This window comes from Limulus polyphemus, unplaced genomic scaffold, assembly GCF_000517525.1.
Source record: "Limulus polyphemus unplaced genomic scaffold, Limulus_polyphemus-2.1.2 Scaffold2689, whole genome shotgun sequence".
NCBI classification, from domain to species: Eukaryota; Metazoa; Arthropoda; class Merostomata; order Xiphosura; family Limulidae; genus Limulus; species Limulus polyphemus.
Window position 1 is genome coordinate 54,771 of NW_013668299.1, and position 19,019 is coordinate 73,789.

The 19,019-nt window shown below is 36.0% G+C and overlaps 1 protein-coding gene and 1 non-coding gene across 2 annotated transcripts in view; one reads left to right on the forward strand and one right to left on the reverse strand.

Annotated features, from left to right (window-relative positions):
- The window catches only part of LOC106467643, a gene marked incomplete at its 3' end in the record, with an annotated part of 122,707 nt that overhangs the window by 11,059 nt on the left and 92,629 nt on the right, over positions 1 to 19,019 (forward strand). The window contains exon 3 of the mRNA XM_013928015.2: positions 11,903 to 12,084. Coding sequence (XP_013783469.1) covers positions 11,903 to 12,084 — 182 coding nt within the window. The remainder of the gene's footprint in view (positions 1 to 11,902; positions 12,085 to 19,019) is intronic.
- Trnap-ugg lies at positions 2,264 to 2,335 on the reverse strand. Its single transcript has one exon. It is a non-coding gene; the product is annotated as a tRNA-Pro (tRNA).

Here is a 19,019-nt window from a genome sequence, read left to right on the forward strand (position 1 = left end):
CATATGATGAAGAAAACACAAACATGTGATAATTATATAACAGTGAACAAACACACTAACGTGTGATAATTATATAATAGTGTACAAACATATGATGAAAAAACACTAACGTGCGATAATTATATAACAATGAACAAACATATGATGAAGAAAACACAAACATGTGATAATTATATAACAGTGAACAAACACACTAACGTGTGATAATTATATAATAGTGAACAAGCACACTAACGTGCGATAATTATAACAGTGAACAACGTACGATAATTATAAAAATGAACATTAATTGAGAATAAAGATAGATAAAGAGGGTAATAGATAGAACAACGCTTGGTAACATTGTCTTGAGGGTAATAGAACAACGTTTGGTAACATTGTCTTGAGGGTAATAGAACAACGTTTGGTAACATTGTCTTGAGGGTAATAGATAGGACAACGCTTGGTAGCATTGTCTTGAGGGTAATAGAACAACGCTTGGTAGCATTGTCTTGAGGGTAATAAAACAACGCTTGGTAGCATTGTCTTGAGGGTAATAGAACAACGCTTGGTAGCATTGTCTTGAGGGTAATGGGTAGAACAACGCATAGTAGCATTGTCTTGAGGGTAATAGATAGAACAACGCTTGGTAGCATTGTCTTGAGGGTAATAGAACAACGCTTAGTAGCATTGTCTTGAGGGTAATAGATAGAACAACGCTTGGTAGCATTGTCTTGCTCCTATGGCTTTAAGACAACTTCATGTGTTTCTATATAACATATTGAAATAATTTCCAAAGCTTTTTAGTGTTAGAAAGCTAGTGTTTCGATAGAGGTACTTGCAAATACCTAGCTAACTTCGATCGTGTTTCTGTAATTTACTGACATTCTTACAAAAGTATGCACAACGAGAAGAATATATGGGATCAACAAGAATTAGTGTGCTCTAGACGACATAATTAGGTAACTTTTACATTTTTTGTATCAGTTGACTTCAGAAAAATCCTGACTTCGCGTAACCTTAGGACAACAAGGGACCATTTGGACATTCAAGGCTGTCCTTACCTATCCAATCTTGGGAAAATTAAATACACTTTACCTTTCAGGAAATCAACAATTTCCCGCTTCGTGTAAAATGTCCGAGCTTTATAAGTCTATACCACAATATCTTTTCTGGACCATCTTTTCCATGCTTATCTTAAACTACGTCCTTCTTATCCTGTTATCTTCATGCTATCATATCAATTTGTTTAATCCTAATTTCCCAAGTTTAATCTGTCTTTAAAGAATGTATTTAGAGATTCCCCAAACAACCTGCTACCTAACCTACTTAAATGAAGCCCATCTCTAGCATATAATTCACCTTTATCCTGAAACTATCCTACAGGTCCAACTAACCAACCTGTTACTCCTTTCCCTGATAAGCCTTGTGTCCTGTCCAGTCAACCTGATACTCGTTTTCCTGGGTCCTGAATTCATTCCCTCATCCACCCCAAGAGAGCACTCCTGGAAGAACCAAGTGTATATTTCTAGTCCTAAACTTTTGCCTTTGTTCTATAGTTATTAAGCAGTTCTTCTGCTTGACAATTTTCATCATTATAGCTTGTACTCGCATTGTTCTTTGCCCCCCTTCACCCCATAATTAATAGAAACAACAAATTAAACTCTTACAGTAAATTTAATCTCATTCTTAGTCAGCCAACGCTTACGATAATTCTTTTTTAAATATAATATTTAATAATTTGTAACTTACGGTTGCCATGTTTCCCGAAGAAATAGCTGTAAGCCTACGGACTTATGACGCTGAAATCTGAGGTTCGAATCCCTGCGGTGTACACAGCAGAGAGCCTAATGTGGCTTTGATCTGAAATACAAAAAATACTGCCACTTTAAAACACTGGTAAGTTAAGCCTACGATCTGTTATTAAGCCTAATGTGGGTTTGATCTGAAATACAAACAATACTGCGACTTTAAAACATTGGTAAGTTAAGCCTACGATCTGTTATTAAGCCTAATGTCGTAATTACAACTACTGTAACATAGCCTAAAATTCCCCGAAACCGGTATAACTCGGTAATGACAAGTGGTAAATGAATGATAGATTGGGCTTCACATTCATCTTTGGTATCTTGTACAGCTGACCTTCTAAATAATTTAGAATAAATAGTAGCATTAATTTTATATATCTTTGAAGTCCTATACATGTATCTGTTAAGAGTGGTAAGTGAAATACAACTAAAACCTCTGTGCTAAAACTTGATTAAAATATGTTAAAAAAAATATTGGGCTCGTCCGGGATTTGAACCCGGGACCTCTCGCACCCAAAGCGAGAATCATACCCCTAGACCAACGAGCCAGAATGATGAATAGTTGTCTTTTGGACCTATAATAGCTTATTTTAAAATTTGTGTAAATAGAAAACTTTTATTTCCAGTTATGTATTGATGATTTTAAAAGCAAAATTAAACGTTTTTTTTTGTACATTACTTTGGGTTTTGCATAAATTAAGTCTTTCATGTAGTTTGAAAGTGACGTCAAACGTGTCAGCCCAATCACAACAATCTATACCGACACACAAACGTTTATCTGGACTAGACTCGACGTTGGTCGACATTTAGTTGTACGTGCTTACGAGATGGAATTTCCTTCTGGTTATCTGTGGGACCCCAAAGCTACAAGATTTAAATGTCAATCATAAATATAAGTACACGTAATTTAAGGACAACAAGGGGCCTGTTGGTCCACCTAAGCCATCTCATCCACTAAACTAAATCAGATATTAAGATTTCCCCATTGCGGTCAATTAAAACAATTTGTTAACAAGTGGATCCCCTGTGGCTCAGTGCTTTATAACAAATAAACAAATAAAAGTGATAAATCCATGGCTCGTGCAGTAATATTAGGCGATATTTCGGAATTTTAAAAGCTGTATGAACAAAATTGCTTAAATCAGGTTTTGTTTATCCCAGTCTTTGATTGGGCTTATCTGTTAACTCCATAGCTCCAAGAGGAAAGAACCCAGAGACCTGAAACTTTGTATGCATACTAAGGGGATCCTGAGGGTGTACACCTGAGTATTATTTTTTAGATTTGACTCAAACAATTTTGCCCTATAGTTTTGCCATATAGCCCTTAAGCCCCATAATTCTGCTTCCTGAAGGTCTATAGAAAAGTATCATATTTTTTTGTAATTCTCACTTAGTGAATGAACAACATGTGGAGGTTTTCTGCCAAATACTCTCGTTCTCAGCACAAATATGGTAGGAAAAATACAAATCTGAGAAGCTGAATTAAAACTATTTGCTTTTAAAAAAAGAGTTGAATTGAATTAAGTTCGGGAAATGACAACAGACAAATCAATTAAAGAATTGACGCATTAGGGTAGCTATAGAAGTAATTAAGATAATGGAGACGTTTGACTGGTACGTTGAGACTTCTGTGAATCATGAAGGAACCTTAGAATCCCTCAGCGGAGCGTGAGTATTTTATGCTAGTTATTACGTAATTAACTCGCATTACTGCTCTTCAGAGTCTAATAACACGTGTCTTCAACACATCTGTTTAATATGTCTAACGGTCGATTTCTTGATGCAACAGTGGCATCGCAAAATCGACGTAATATTCGTTCTATCGGCTACATTTGCCAAGAGTGAACCGGAAGTCAGGGCTGACAAGCTTTCGCTAAACAGATAAGTGTCGTTCGTGATGATCCAACTAATCTTAGATAAATGACTTGTTTGACGATCTTTATATGTGTAGGAGGTTAGAGCACAGACAGCTAATCAACTTGTAAGGAAATGTCACTTTCACACATTAACACATGGTGTGGATTCATTACGACAAAAGCAGTGACTTGGTTAATGTCAGAGACTTTTCTTTAAAACGAAAATAACTGAGTTAATGTCAAAAATATTCTGTCCGGGCTCTGAGATATTGTATAGTCTGTCCCTGCGGGAGAATAATATTGTCTCTTGTTGATAAAGTAGAGCCTTCAAAGCATTTGAAAGCTGTATTGTTCGTGTATTATATTACACATCTGGGATGTTACATACTTTACCTGGTGTCTGTGCATAAAAGATCTTAGATAAACCGGAGAATGAAATATGGATTTCGTGAAAAATCGTGGATTAAACAAATTTTCATCGTTTCTTTGATGGCAGTTGAATGGTTTCCAGTTTGCATCAAGTCAAAAATCTACGCATTAGTAGAGGTGTGTGAAGATCTGCACTATATTTGTCTGTTCTACTGACCTCCATCTTAAAATGTCAGCTGTGTAGGCCAAAGGTCAGCGCTGACTTAATATTTGATATACGTTCTAATGACCATCACCCTAACAGTTCAGCTATGTAGACCAAAGATCAGCTCTGTACAGATGTTTTGTCTGTTATTTTGACCTTCAAATACCAGCTATATAAACCAAAGATTAATTCTGTACAGTTATTTTGTCTGTCATTCTGACCTTCCAAGTATTAACTATGTTGACCAAAGATCAGCTCTGTACAGATATTTTGTCGGTTATTTTGACCTTCAAATACCAACTATGTTGACCAAAGATCAGCTCTGTACAGATATTTTGTCGGTTATTCTGAGCTTCAAATACCAACTATGTTGACCAAAGATAAACTCTGTACAGATATTTTGTCGGTTATTTTAACTTTCAAATACCAACTATGTTGACCAAAGATCAGCTCTGTAAAGATATTTTGTCGATTATTTTAACCTTCAAATACCAACTATGTTGACCAAAGATCAGCTCTGTACAGATATTTTGTCTGTTATTCTGACCTTCAAATATTAACATGTTGACCAAAGATCAGCTCTGTACAGATATTTTGTTGGTTATTTTAACCTTCAAATACCAACTATGTTGACCAAAGATCAGTTCTATGCTACTATAGTTTGTATGTTCAATATTTTTGAGACTAGAAATGTGTAAGTAAATTAACCTTACAAAACAAATTTGTTTCTGAAAGAAAGTGGAAATTTTGATCTTACAAAAAAATTAATATTGACAAAGAAATGTTTATACAGTGCTGGTACATTATCATGAAACAGGTGTAAGTTTATACCGCTCGTGGCCTACAGCTTCCACCAGAAGTAATACGTAAACAGAAACTTATGGTTTCAGGGGTAGTGTGTTCAATATCACACCAAATATTTCCTTTATTTTCACATCCTCCTTATTCCGTGATCGAAAGCAAGTTTACGTGTGAACTTCACCGTTCCTCTCCCAGTGTGTAATATATCGATATTATGTACACGCAAAGGTTTTGTCAGTTCTAAAGGCAATGCCGTCAGACATTCTGTACATGTTTCGAATGGCGTTGGAAGTCAACATTAAATGGTTTATTTACACTGTACTTTCTGGAGCTACGGTGGCACATGGTACGTCTGGGGACTTGCAACACTAGAAACCGGGTTTCGATACCCGTGGTGGGCAGAGTACAGATAGCCCATTGTGTAGCTCTGTACTTAACTACAAACAAACAAATACTATTGTATATTATATTTACACTGTACTTTCTGGAGCTACGGTGGCACATGGTACGTCTGGGGACTTGCAACACTAGAAACCGGGTTTCGATACCCGTGGTGGGCAGAGTACAGATAGACCATTGTGTAGCTCTGTACTTAACTACAAACAAATAAATATACTGTATATTAAACTGTCAAATGATATATAATATTCACTAAATTGAAAGCTAGGTAAAGACACCGAGTACAAATACTGATTCTACTTTTCTATTCGGAGCCATGCCCAATAATAGAATGCTTGTAGCATTTATAGAATGCTTGTAGCATTTAGTGCTATTTAACTCCTTTTATTACAGTCGCGAACAATCCCACAGTAAAATGTCACTTTTTCATTTGAAATATTTCACATATATTTCATGCCGTGTGGGTGGGTGGGGGCATCAAATGCAGGAACTGAGTTGACATTGATTCATTTTGTAACCCAGGCTTGACGCTCTTCGGGTGAGCTTAAAACTAACGGACTTATTGGCGCCTCTAACACATTAGTGAAATTAGATTAAAGGCGTTATTTGTAGCCTTACCAAACATAACAGTCAGTCTATTCCACCAGCAGTTTCCTTTCTTCTTGTAGATTTCGTTGTTCTCAATATTAATTACTTAATTGATTAGCCCAAGGGCTGGGAGTGACCTTCTAGTTATCTCACCTGAATGTGCGTCCGAGGATTCGCTTCCTTTGGGGTCGTGGGTGCGTTATTATGGTGACAGTCAAATCCCACTGTTCGATTAGATTTAGCGACGGGTGCTGTTGGCTAAATACCTTCCCTCTAGTCTATTAGTTCCAAGTTAGGTACGAAACAAACAGGTAAGTAAAAATTAGCCCAAAATATTACGAAACCTAAGCACTAAGCCTACTCACTTAAGTAGGACATGTAGTTCAAACTGTCGTGTCTGGTAATCTTGTGGGATCTTGTTTCACGTAATTATATTTCTTTGTGAGAAAACATTGGCGACGTTTAAATATATAATGTTTGGGATTATGACTCGTATTATGGTCCGTGACATGTCAGCTTTTCTAGTTGAATCACAAAGAAGTGTGTTTATTACAATTTTTCTTAATCAAAACATCGTACAAATAACGTTGAATCTACATCTACAATGAGAATCCGAATTAATTAATATTGGCTTCTGGTCAAAGCAAGTTCTCTATATGAATAAATCTAGGTAACTTAGTCATTTCTATGCTTTACTGCCCTATGTGGCTCAGCGGGGAGCTTCAGGTAACCTAGTCATTTCTATACCTTACTGCCCTATGTGGCTCAGCGGGGAGCTTCAGGTAACCTAGTCATTTCTATACTTTACTGCCCTAGGTGGCTCAGCGGGGAGCTTCAGGACTTAGACGTTAGAATTCTGGATTTGATTCCCGCAGTACATAGCGCATTCTTGTAAAGCTTTACTCTAAAACATCCAAATAAATAATATATTGTGGTTTCGTTGTAAAGGATAAGAAACGGTTTGCTTTTGAATTCGAGAACTTGTTTAAAAAAAAAACAGTTAAATTATCTCATCAAAAATCATGTTTATCTTAAAGTTATTAATTTAATTAATGAACGTAATTTGTAATTCAACGCCACCGTCCTGTACGTGTAATCCATATTCCGATATAATCTACCACGAGAAGCAACTTCTGAACAAGATAAATTCTGTAGACTTGTTTCGACGTTGCTTGTTAGATCGAATTGTCCGTATCAGAGTTTGTACGACACGTTTCGTTATCTTGGATGGCGGTAGTACATGTTAATTTCTTACTTTTTTAACACTGTAGGAGAAAATAACTTGAAGAGAAGGTCCCTTTTATACATTTCAAGTTGTTGTTTTTTATTTGGTATAAAATATTTTGTTCGAAAGTTTTATATCTTTTTTTATGTACCAAGAATGTTTGCACCAGCTCTATATTTATCCAAACTTTTTCAGGCATATAATTGAAAGAGTTGGGCAGGTGGCGTTAGCGTAATCTCGTTTGAAAAGCTTTTCAAATCCTTGATTTGCTGGCTTTCCAGTTATCGATCTTTCCAAAAAAAATTGACATACAATCTGTTAGAAATTATGCATGTTCTGGTTGCTAAGATATTGGGTTTTGGAATCGTGTTATTTATTTATTTTGAAACGCGTTTTCAAATTGCAGTCAACCCGAAAGGCTTAATAACCCGTAAAACGTTTTTAACTTACTGGCAAGAAATACAAAATTACTGAAATAAATAAAGTGATGATCGTTAACAGAAGAAAAAAAAAACGTCGACGCGAAGCACAAGGATAAATCAAATTGGAATGTAAAAAAAAATACTGAACACTTAAAAACTAAGGTTTTTCGTATACATTTCTTACCGCACTGAGAAATCGGCCTGGTGTGCCTTAATTATTTTCGTTATTTTCTATTGATAGATAGACGTTTCGAGCTGCGAGACGGAAGGCCGCGATCCCGCTAAACGCGATCCGTACTTTCAGCTGAGCCGGACATGACCGGGTGGTTAGGGCGCTCGACTCGCAAATAAAAACAACAACTTGAAATGTATAAAAGGGACCTTCTCTTCAAGTTATTTTCTCCTACAGTGTTAAAAAATTAACATGTACTACCGTCATCCAAGATAACGAAACGTGTGGTACAAAATCCCGACCCTTGCCCTTTCATCCTTGAGGCGTTACAATGTGACGGTAAATACCACTATTCGTTAGTAAAAGAGGAGTCCAAGAGTCGGCGGTGGGTGGTGATGACTATCCACCTTCCCTCTAGTCTTTCACTGCTAAATTAGGGACGGCTAGCGAAGATAGCCCTCGTGTAGCTTTGCGCGAAATTCAAAACAAACCAAACTTTCGACTGTGGGTGTGTTTATATAAAAGTAGCAGTCAGTCCTGTTATTCGATTCGAATCCGGGCATGACCCTTCTGATTGACTGCCCTCTGGTCATTTGGTGTCGTAGAATTAAGATATTTTCGATTTCAAAAGTTCTGGATTAAATTGCTGCTAACTGTTAGCTTTTTGGTGAGTAGTGGTTGTTGTTGTTGTTGTTGTTAGGGTCCAACAGCAATAAATATCAGAATTAAATCATTGTTATAGAGTAAGTAATATATCTTATTCCGTGTGTGTGTGTGTTTCACTACTTACTTAAACACACCAACCTCCCCATGATTACTTATATTTTATAAATTCTTACTATTCCTGTCATTCATGGTACATGTTAATTAATTTATTGTTGTTTGGTGTATGTTAGTTTTTGTTTTCCTGTAGATAAGCTAAAAACGTTACGGAATGTATTTAATCGTCTACTGTCTGTGTTTACTGTCTACTGTCTGTGTTTATTGTCTACTATCTGTATTTACTGTCTACTGGTTGTATTTACTGTCTACTGTCTGTGTTTATTGTCTAATGGCTGTATTTATTGTCTACTGTCTGTGTTTACTGTCTACTGTCTGTGTTTACTGTCTAATGGCCGTATTTATTGTCTAATCGTTGTATTTATTGTCTAATGGCTGTGTTTATTGTCTAATGGCTGTATTTACTGACTACTGTCTGTGTTTATTGTCTAATGGCTGTATTTATTGTCTAATGGCTGTGTTTATTGTGCAACGACTGTATATATATATTTTAAAAACTAATAAGTAAGGATCTAGCTTCTCACCCTCGAGTTATTGATGAGTCCATGTGAATCCAGTTGTTTAAGCACCAAAATGTTTGTTTGTGGATCCATTACATTGTTGGTTACAGGATTCCTACTAACGAGTGGTAAAATGGAAAAGTGTCATCAATATTGCCATTAGCCACACTAGGATCTACCGTGTTCTACACCTATATCCTCCCCTATTTTTTTACTCGATCTGTTCTTTTCACTGAATGTACAACGGGTAAAACATCATAAAATTACCGAATATGGTACAGTATGTAGTAATCAAAGATATTAGAACAAGCCAGTAATTTGATGGTTACTTGGAACCTTTAGGATCTTGACCAGAACTGATCGTAAATATTACGAGTCTGACACCACAGCGTGCAGTACAATGGGTGAAAATTTATAAGATACTTTGCAATCTCATTGAGAATGTCTTAAGCAGTTCTTATACATTGCCATAGTAACGTTTTGGCTGATTATTTTCATGGCAGCTTGTACATTCTTAATTAGTTTAGCCGTTAGTTTCATTAATTAATCCATTAGTCACGTTGTTTTGTTACAATGTTTACCCATGTCACAAGAAAAAAAATGTTTTGAGTCAATGATTAATGTAGCATTGGAAATAGGAATATAGGACTAGTTCTTTACTTTTCTTACCAGATGGCGCTTAGTAAGAAACGTGTCTAGTTTTAGGTTTGTTTGGGTATCGAAGCCAGATTTTTAAGCATTACAAGCCCTCAGGCTTACCGCTGAGCCACCGGGGTGGGGAGGGAGGGGGTGGGCTTGACTTATTGAGTACGTTTGTTAGAAATGTTTTCTTATCCACGTTTTTTTACAAAGTTTGTCCCTTGTTTTTATGTATTAATATAAATATCTCAAACTGTCCAGCTGTCTTTTAAGTGACATTATCACTAGTAGAAAATTCATCGGTGTTTAAAATGTTAATTCTACGAGTCAAATATATAAGTGGTGTTATATATTTCATGGCTGATTGTTTCAAAATTTCTGATTTTTTTACAGTTTAAAAAAAAAATGTGTTGAAATACCATTTTATACTGGAAGAAGTCTTTTTTTAATTATTGTTTAATAGTTATAAATTGGATGTTGCTACGTAAAGTAATCGGGTAATATAGAATATAGAAAAAAAATCAATAATTTCGATGTTTGGAATGAAAAAAGAGTTGGGTTTATAAACATATAAATAATAGCCGAAGGAGGGTTAGGCGGCCACTCCCACTTTCTCTGTAAAATACTTTATTATTATTTATATTTTAATTTTTCAAAATAAATTCAACAAAAGTGATATATATAAAAATGGAGTACACTGTATTTTGGAGGCCCTAATCTTAATATCATCATTGGACCGTCCCCTTTAGGGTTAGCTTAGCCACTGTAATTCGCTGCTTTGGAGAGTCCACTTTTTGACCTGTGGTAGGTAAAATTGCTGTACAATGTCTTTTAGATTTGGAAATTTGATCTCAATATCCTTCATATTTGTATGGAATCGGTAAAGTTAAGCATCCCAAAATACTTCAGTCTTCCCAACAATGGCGCTCAGAAGTACTCAATTCCGTGGACACATCTTCATCAAACGACTTGCTACAGGTTATTGGTGAGGAGTTTTCCACGCTCTCTCTCTACACGAACCGTGTCATCAAACGACTTGCTACAGGTTATTGGTGAGGAGTTTTCCACGCTCTCTACACGAACAGTGCCAAATCCAAAAATTCAGATGAACTGCGAAACCAGATGGCTATGTCACCAAATTTTGTTCCTATTCAATACACACCTCCAATAAGCAGGGCAGCCTATTTCCACATTTTTGGAGCTCGTCATCAAGTCATACTTGGCATCATTTGAAGACTGTGCTAAATATGGAGGAGTATGGGATACAAGGTGGTTCCGGTTGACCTGTAACCACCGACACAGCTGCAGCATCCAGGGAACTTCTTACAGATGTTAGATGTTCATGTTAGAACAGTCAACGACTGTGTGTGTCATGTGGATGTACCAAGAAAGATATCGCTTGTAGTGTCCATTGGAAGTTTGAAGCACAACGCCAAAACGCTTCTAACATCATTGATGACGAAGAACTTGCCTGATTAATATATAAAATGTATTATCTGACTCTTGTCATGCTAATTGATGTACTTATTGATGTATTATCTGACTCTTGTCATGCTAATTGATGTATTATCTGACTCTTGTCATGCTAATTGATGTATTATCTGACTCTTGTCATGCTAATTGATGTACTTATTGATGTATTATTTGACTCTTGTCATGCTAATTGATGTATTATCTGACTCTTGTCATGCTAATTGATGTATTATCTGACTCTTGCCGTGTTAATTGTTGTACTTATTGATGTATTATCTGACTCTTGCCGTGTTAATTGTTGTACTTATTGATGTATTATCTGACTCTTGCCGTGTTAATTGTTGTACTTATTGATGTATTATTTGACTCTTGTCGTGTTAATTGTTGTACTTATTGATGTATTATTTGACTCTAGTCAAATAATTTGATAGTTTTTGAAATATTTTTTAAATTTTGACCCACCAACCGATAAAGTAACACGTGTGTGTGTGTGTGTGTGTTGGGGGGGGGGGGGTTAAGGAATCCCATATTTCTCTTCCGAGCCCTTAAATTACACGCTTGCTACTTGAGCTCCGATTTGGCGCAGCTCGGAGCTTTCTTGGTGTATGTTTATTAGACTCGTATGTTTATGACAAGTATTGTGAACTAACCTTAAACACTCCTATCTGTCTTTCGTTGTTTATTAGGCTCTGGGCAGAAGTGTTCCATGTCAGTGCCAGTAGTGGCGCAGTGAAATGGCAGCAGGTATCAGAAGACCTCGTGCCAGTGAATATCACGTGTATTCAAGATACCCCAGAATGCGTGTTTCACATCACAGCTTACAATTCCCAGGTGGTGAAAATTCTGGATGTCAGACTAGTTCAACCAGGTGGGTTTGTACGTATTATACACCTACATAGCTGTACGTATGGTGTCTATTATACACCTGCATAGCTGTATTTGTGGTAGTTTATCTGTACGTATATTATACACTTACATAGCTGTATTTATGGTAGTTTATCTGTACGTATATTATACACCTACATAGCTGTATTTATGGTAGTTTATCTGTACGTATATTATACACCTACATAGCTGTATTTATGGTAGTTTATCTGTACGTATATTATACACCTACATAGCTGTATTTATGGTGGGTATTCTACATATCTTTATACAATGTGTTATGGTACGTGCACAGTGTACGCTGTGTGTTATGGTATATATTTCCTGACTTATATTATATTATAACCATATTATAACTTCAAAACTAATGTAATGTTATTACATTTTACACAAATTGATATCAAATTATTATGTTTATGGCCAGTAAAGCCCAAACTATTTGATATTTGTATCTATTTCTCGGGGTATTGTAATCCAGTAAGAACGATGTTTGTGTTCACTCTAGAAGGTGTGAAGGTTTTTGTAATCACGTTAGATATTGTAATCCAGTAAGAACGATGTTTGTGTTCACTGTAGAAGGTGTGAAGGTTTTTGTAAACACGTTAGATATTGTAATCCAGTAAGAACGATGTTTGTGTTCACTGTAGAAGGTGTGAAGGTTTTTGTAAACACGTTAGATATTGTAATCCAGTAAAAACGATGTTTGTGTTCACTCTAGAAGGTGTGTAGGTTTTTGTAGTCACGTTAGATATTGTAAGCCAGTAAGAACGGTGTTTGTGTTCACTTTAGAAGGTGTGAATGTTTTTGTAATCACGTTAGATATTGTAATCCAGTAAAAACGATGTTTGTGTTCACTCTGGAAGGTGTGTAGGTTTTGTAAACACGTTAGATATTGTAATCCAGTAAAAACAATGTTTGTGTTCACTCTAGAACGTGTGAAGGTTTTTGTAATCACGTTAGATATTGTAATCCAGTAAGAACGGTGTTTGTGTTCACTCTAGAACGTGTGAAGGTTTTTGTAAACACGTTAGATATTGTAATCCAGTCAACAGTAATCACCGTCAACTCTTTGGCTACCCTTGTCTGGAAGAATATAGTGATTTGACCGTCACTCTTATAACGCAACCATGGCCCAAAGTACATACCGCGATCTTTTGTTTATATTTTTTGTGGTATAAGGTCGCAGACATGAGATCCACAGTCCATTTGCTAAACCACAAGTCCCCCAGTGGCTCATCAGTAATCTGTGGGCTTACAGCGTTAAAAACCGAGTTTCGATACCTGTGGTGGGCACAGCACAGTTAGCTCACTTTATACTTAATAACAAAGAAGCTAATCTGCAAAATTAAATAATGTTACCATGATACAGTATGGGTTGTACGAAACATTTTCAGGACTGTTTGTTGCTGTTGTTTTAGGCCTACGTATTAGTCCCGGCTAAAAATCTTTTCTTAATCACTTAAATTGACATTAACAGGTAATAAAACTCACCATTCTCACCTAATGATATATTTTCGTTCAACAGCTTTATATTTGAGAATATTTTTATGCTGTATTTGTTTCAGAGCCTTTCCCTTTTTGGAGGGCCCCAGCATGGCCAGGTGGTTAGGGCGCTTGACTCGCAATCTGAGGGTCGCGGGTTGGAATCCCCGTCCTACCAAACATGCTCGCTCTTTCAGCTGTGTGTGTGGGGGGGGGGCGTTATAATGACGGTCAAAAACGGTGGTAAAAGAGTTGGCGGTGGGTGTTGATGACTAGCTGCCTTCCCTCTAGTCTTACACTGCTAAATTAGGGACGGCTAGCGCACATAGCCCTCGTGTAGCTTTGCACGAAATTCGAAACAAACCCTTTTTGGAATAGATGCCGGAAAGAAATTGTATGGTTTGTAATATAATCCGCAGATAAACTGATTTACATAAAAATACAAAATGTATTAAATTTCGTTTTCCTTAAATTGCCAGATGAAGTATACAGATCTTCCAATTTTTTTTTTTTTTTTCTGTTTCATTTAAAATTGCATCTACCATATTAATTTCACGTAGGCACGAACTCCAAGTAAACGTTTCATTTATAGCTGGAAATATTAATACTGTTTCCTGTTTTCTTACAAATTTTTGTATTTCTTGTATCTCGAATTTAATCGGTTTAGTTTTCAAAACTTCATTAATGTGGATTTCGGTAATTCTTCAAAGACAGTGATTCGGACATAAACGTGATGTATGGGAAAGAGATTTTCCAAATGTTTGAAATTAAAAAATACAAATGCTGTGTGTGTGTGTATTGTAACACGACGTGAGATGTCGCTGCAACTGTTTTTAGATCAATAAGCAGAATATTCCCTTGACAGCTGCTGAAATGAGCAACCTGTCTGATGAACTGAAGTTTAGACAACGTTTCGATACCTTTTTAGAACCGAAACGTCGTATAAGCGTTAATTCGCCCAATTTTCAACTGTTCACTAGCTACTAACTACGCCTTTTAAACAACAGGAAATCGAACACGTTCTTGTCTTTATTAGTGGCTTTTGTTTTTATATTTACTTCTTGTTAGATACCACGCAGGGACTATATATTGTGGCGGATCACTAAAATGTGCTTACAACGAAAAAACATTATGACTTACATGTGAATATTCTGTTAGTGGTTGAGATACATTGAATTAGATTTCATAAAGAGTTAAAGAAACAAAAACCGGTCAGTAAGAAGACTGTTCGAGGTTTTCTTAACAATAATGAACTGACATAATTTTGTAACGTGATCGGCAAACCAAAATACTTTAGAAACTTGCCTGAGGGGGAATTAAAGCTGGAATCTAGTTTTTCAAATTGTCTATTTCAACAAAATTAGACTCGTGTTGCGAATTATGGCGACAACAACGGACATGTTATTAACATTCAACAATTCATCAGCTGTAGCCATTATCTTAACGGCCGTTCGTTACACCCAATTTAAAAAATGTTAAATCTTTGAATGTCCGGTTAAATATTTGGTGAGATCTCGGACAAAAGTTGTTCCGAAAAACTTAAAAGAATTTAGTTCGATTTCAAAAGTAGTTTCTCACTTCAAAAACTAAGATGTAGTTGATCTGGAGAAAATACAAAGCTGTGGCTTGCCCATGAACAAAGAAACTGAGTTGTCATTCAAAACTAAGATGTAGTTGATCTGGAGAAAATACAAAGCTGTGGCTTGCCCATGAACAAAGAAACTGAGTTGTCATTCAAAACTAAGATATAGTTGATCCGGAGAAAATACAAAGCTGTGGCTTGCCCATGAACAAAGAAACTGAGTTGTCGTTGTTATCCTTTGTTTATACAAGTTAAAAGATTAGAAAGAAACTGTGCTTTATGAACTTTAAGGGCCCAAGGTTTATAGTGAGGTATTACTTAGTTAATTTTACAATCATAAAACAGTAGTAACTTCTCTACGGAAAACGGGAAAGTCAACAATTGTTACAAGTATATTTTTAGATAAAATGTCTTTTTTTAACGATAAAATATTGCAACATATATCTGAAGTAAGTTTGGTCCTTTGTGTTTTAGAGCATAGTATTTTAGGGGCAAAAATACCTTTTTTTAAGTTCAATAAATGCTAGAAATTATCCTTGTGCTGGAAAATATTCTTGATATTCCTGAGAAAAAGAACCTTCTTTCGCTGAGGACAAATAATGCAATAAACCACGTTTAATGATTTCTTAAGATTTGAAAATATGGGCACTTTTTTATCACATTGATGAAGTCGCATTAACAGGATAGAAACTGCCATTAACTGATATACTCAAACCATCTTGAGTGCTAGTCAGTAAGGATAGCATAGTTGTTGTTGTTTGATAGATGAACATGATAAAATGCAGCATTTCGTTATATAAATTAGTCTAAACGAAAGCTTTCGTCAATTTCTTGATAGTAATTGAATAAAAAATGCTACCTATTGCTGTGATTGGTGGATTCAAAGAGGAAATCCAATACTTATTTATGATAGGTCAGTTTGAAAAACACAATGTCACCTATTACCATTATGGGACTAGATGCTGCCCATTGCTATAATTGGTCAGTTTTAAGACGTCCAGTTTCTTGCTATAGGTATCAATTTAAAGAAAAGATGCCGTCTATCATTGAGGTTGGTCACTTTGAAGGAAAAACGATTTTGATTGGTCAGTTTGAAAAAAAAGCAACTTCAATTTGCCATGAAAGGTCAGTTTAAATAAGATACAGCACAATTTATTGAGATAAGTTCTGTTGCTAGTCCGTATCATGGCCCGGCATGGCCAGGTGGTTAAGGCACTCGACTCGCAATCTGAGTCGAATCCCCGTCACACCAAACATGATCGCCCTTTCAGCCGTGGGGGCGTTATTATGTGACGGTCAATCCCACTATTCGTTGGTAAAAGAGTAGCCCAAGAGTTGGCGGTGGGTGGTGGTGACTAGCAGCCTTCCCTCTAGTCTTACACTGCTAAATTAGGGACGGCTAGCGCAGATAGCCCTCGTGTAGCTTTGCGCGAAATTCAAAACAGACAGACAGTCCGTATCCTAAAATATATACCGTAAGTTCATTACACTAATTAGCTGCTTAAGTAGACCAATTTAAACACGTGTAAGTTTCGTATTTTTATTAATGAAGCTTGTGTTATAATTAATTGATATTTAATGACGAGCTGCCCTGAGTATAGTAATTAGTGATGCTTATTAAATAGGTTGTTGACTTGGAAAGTAATTAAAGGGGTGACTTCTGCCGAATTCACACGTTATTCACACTACTGTACATTAAACAGGAGCAACCCTGAAATTGAAACAAATTTAAGACTTTGCATTCTAGCGATGGGTTAATAAACCGTGTGCAGAAAACGGGGGTGGGTGGGATAATGATACATGTTTTAGATACGTTTTAGTTGTGATTATCAAGTGTGATAGTTTTTTGTAATAAATCCCGTGGAGAAGAATGGGACATAATACACGTTGTAAATACATTGTTAGGTGTGATTATCAAGTATGCTAGTTATTTGTAATAAATCCCGTGGAGAAGAATGGGACATAATACACGTTGTAAATACATTGTTAGGTGTGATTATCAAGTGTGATAGTTATGTGTAATAAATCCCATGGAGAAGAATGGGACATAATACACGTTGTAAATACATTGTTAGGTGGCCATTAAGCTCGGTGCTGAAGTTGCCAATTAGACCCATTGCTTAGAAAAAAAACTTTTAGGTACATTGCTGAAACTACCTTTTAGTTTTATTACTCGGGATACTTAGTTATATGCATCGAGAAAGACGAACACATACTAAATATATCACTAAGGAGTTTGTGAATTATTTAGAATGCTGGTTTTGTATATCGATGTTTGTAAAACATATTCCTGTCTTTATTTTAGGTGCTTTGTTGAAGATGTTAATCAAATTCATAATTGGGGATAATTGTCAAATACCTTACTATCGTTGTTTGTAAGATGTACAAACTTTGGTTACTTCTCAGCACGTTACTACTATGATTACTTGTTAGTTAGGGGAAGTGAGGTAAGACGGCCCCCTTCGATATAAAGCAACCACTCCTGTGAATTCCCCCTAACTAACAAGTAATCATAGTAGTATTACTCGCCAGTACCCATAGTAACGTGCTGAGAAGTAACCAAAGCATGAACAATAATTACTTAAAAGTGAGGTAAGACGGCCCCCTTCGATAAAGCAACCACTCCTGTGAATTATAAATAATTATTGTTCACTTGAACGGGGGGCGAACGCCAATGATTAAAGCTGAATTTCATTTTTCTTAATAACTTTAGTGTACAGTAAGTACTTTGAATCTTATTTAGCTATAAAGTAGATATTTTGGGGAATCCTACAATGTTGATTTCAAATAATGAGGAAATCTAGAAAGTCAAACATGTAAAAAAAACACAATTCAGTCAAGTTCAATTATTTTTATATAAATTGCGATCGTTTTAAAAGTGGCATGCAATAGCTTTACGAAAAGTGGCTTAGGGTAAGACCCTCACCTCCATCTGGGAGCATTTAAATGCAGCATTTATTACAAATTCCAGTTGTTTTGTGTTATATTCGGGACTATTTCGTTCCATCTTGGGGGGGGGGGGGTCCGTTTTATCCAACCTTATATGTAAAATGGCAGACGACCACAAAATGCAATTTTTTTTCAGCATCTAAAACCGGTATATATCCAATCGTTATTTTAAATAGGAATTACCTTTTGCTTTTACACGACGTTCATCTTAATTGGTGAAACTAATTTTAAAGCTTCCCACCATCCCCTACTATAAGAAACAGTTATTTGACAGATTAATACAAGGATACTTTGTATATATATATAACATCCAGAATAATAATGAAATCTATCATAGTTTGAAAAAAATGTTTTAAAATATATTTTCTAGTACACCATAAAAACAGAGTGAAACTTTTGATTAAAACAAACAAAACTGAAAATTCACACAAGTTTTGGAGTGTGAATACTAGGGATTGAAAACGGTGAATTTCAAAATTCTTACTAATAAATAGTTATTTTTTTATCGTAGATCTTAAATACTCAATCATCGGCATGGATTGAGTTGAGGTTCAACGTCTGCATTAATCACTGTGATATTAATATTGTTGCCCCCTCCCAGTGGCACAGCGGTATGTATGCGGAGACTTACAACGCTAGAAACCGGGTTTCGATACCCGTGGTGGGCAGAGCACAGAGAGCCCATTGTGTAGCTTTGTGCTAACTTCAAACATTAATATTGTTATACAATACGATTTTTTTTTTTGTTTTCCACCGGTCTTTAATAAATTGTGATTTATTAGACTACATTATTTGGCCCGGGTGGTTAGGGTGGTTCAAAATCCCCGTTACGCCCAACATGCTCGCCGCTTTCAGCCGTGGGAGCGTTATAATGTAACGGTCAATCCCACTATTCGTTGGTAAAA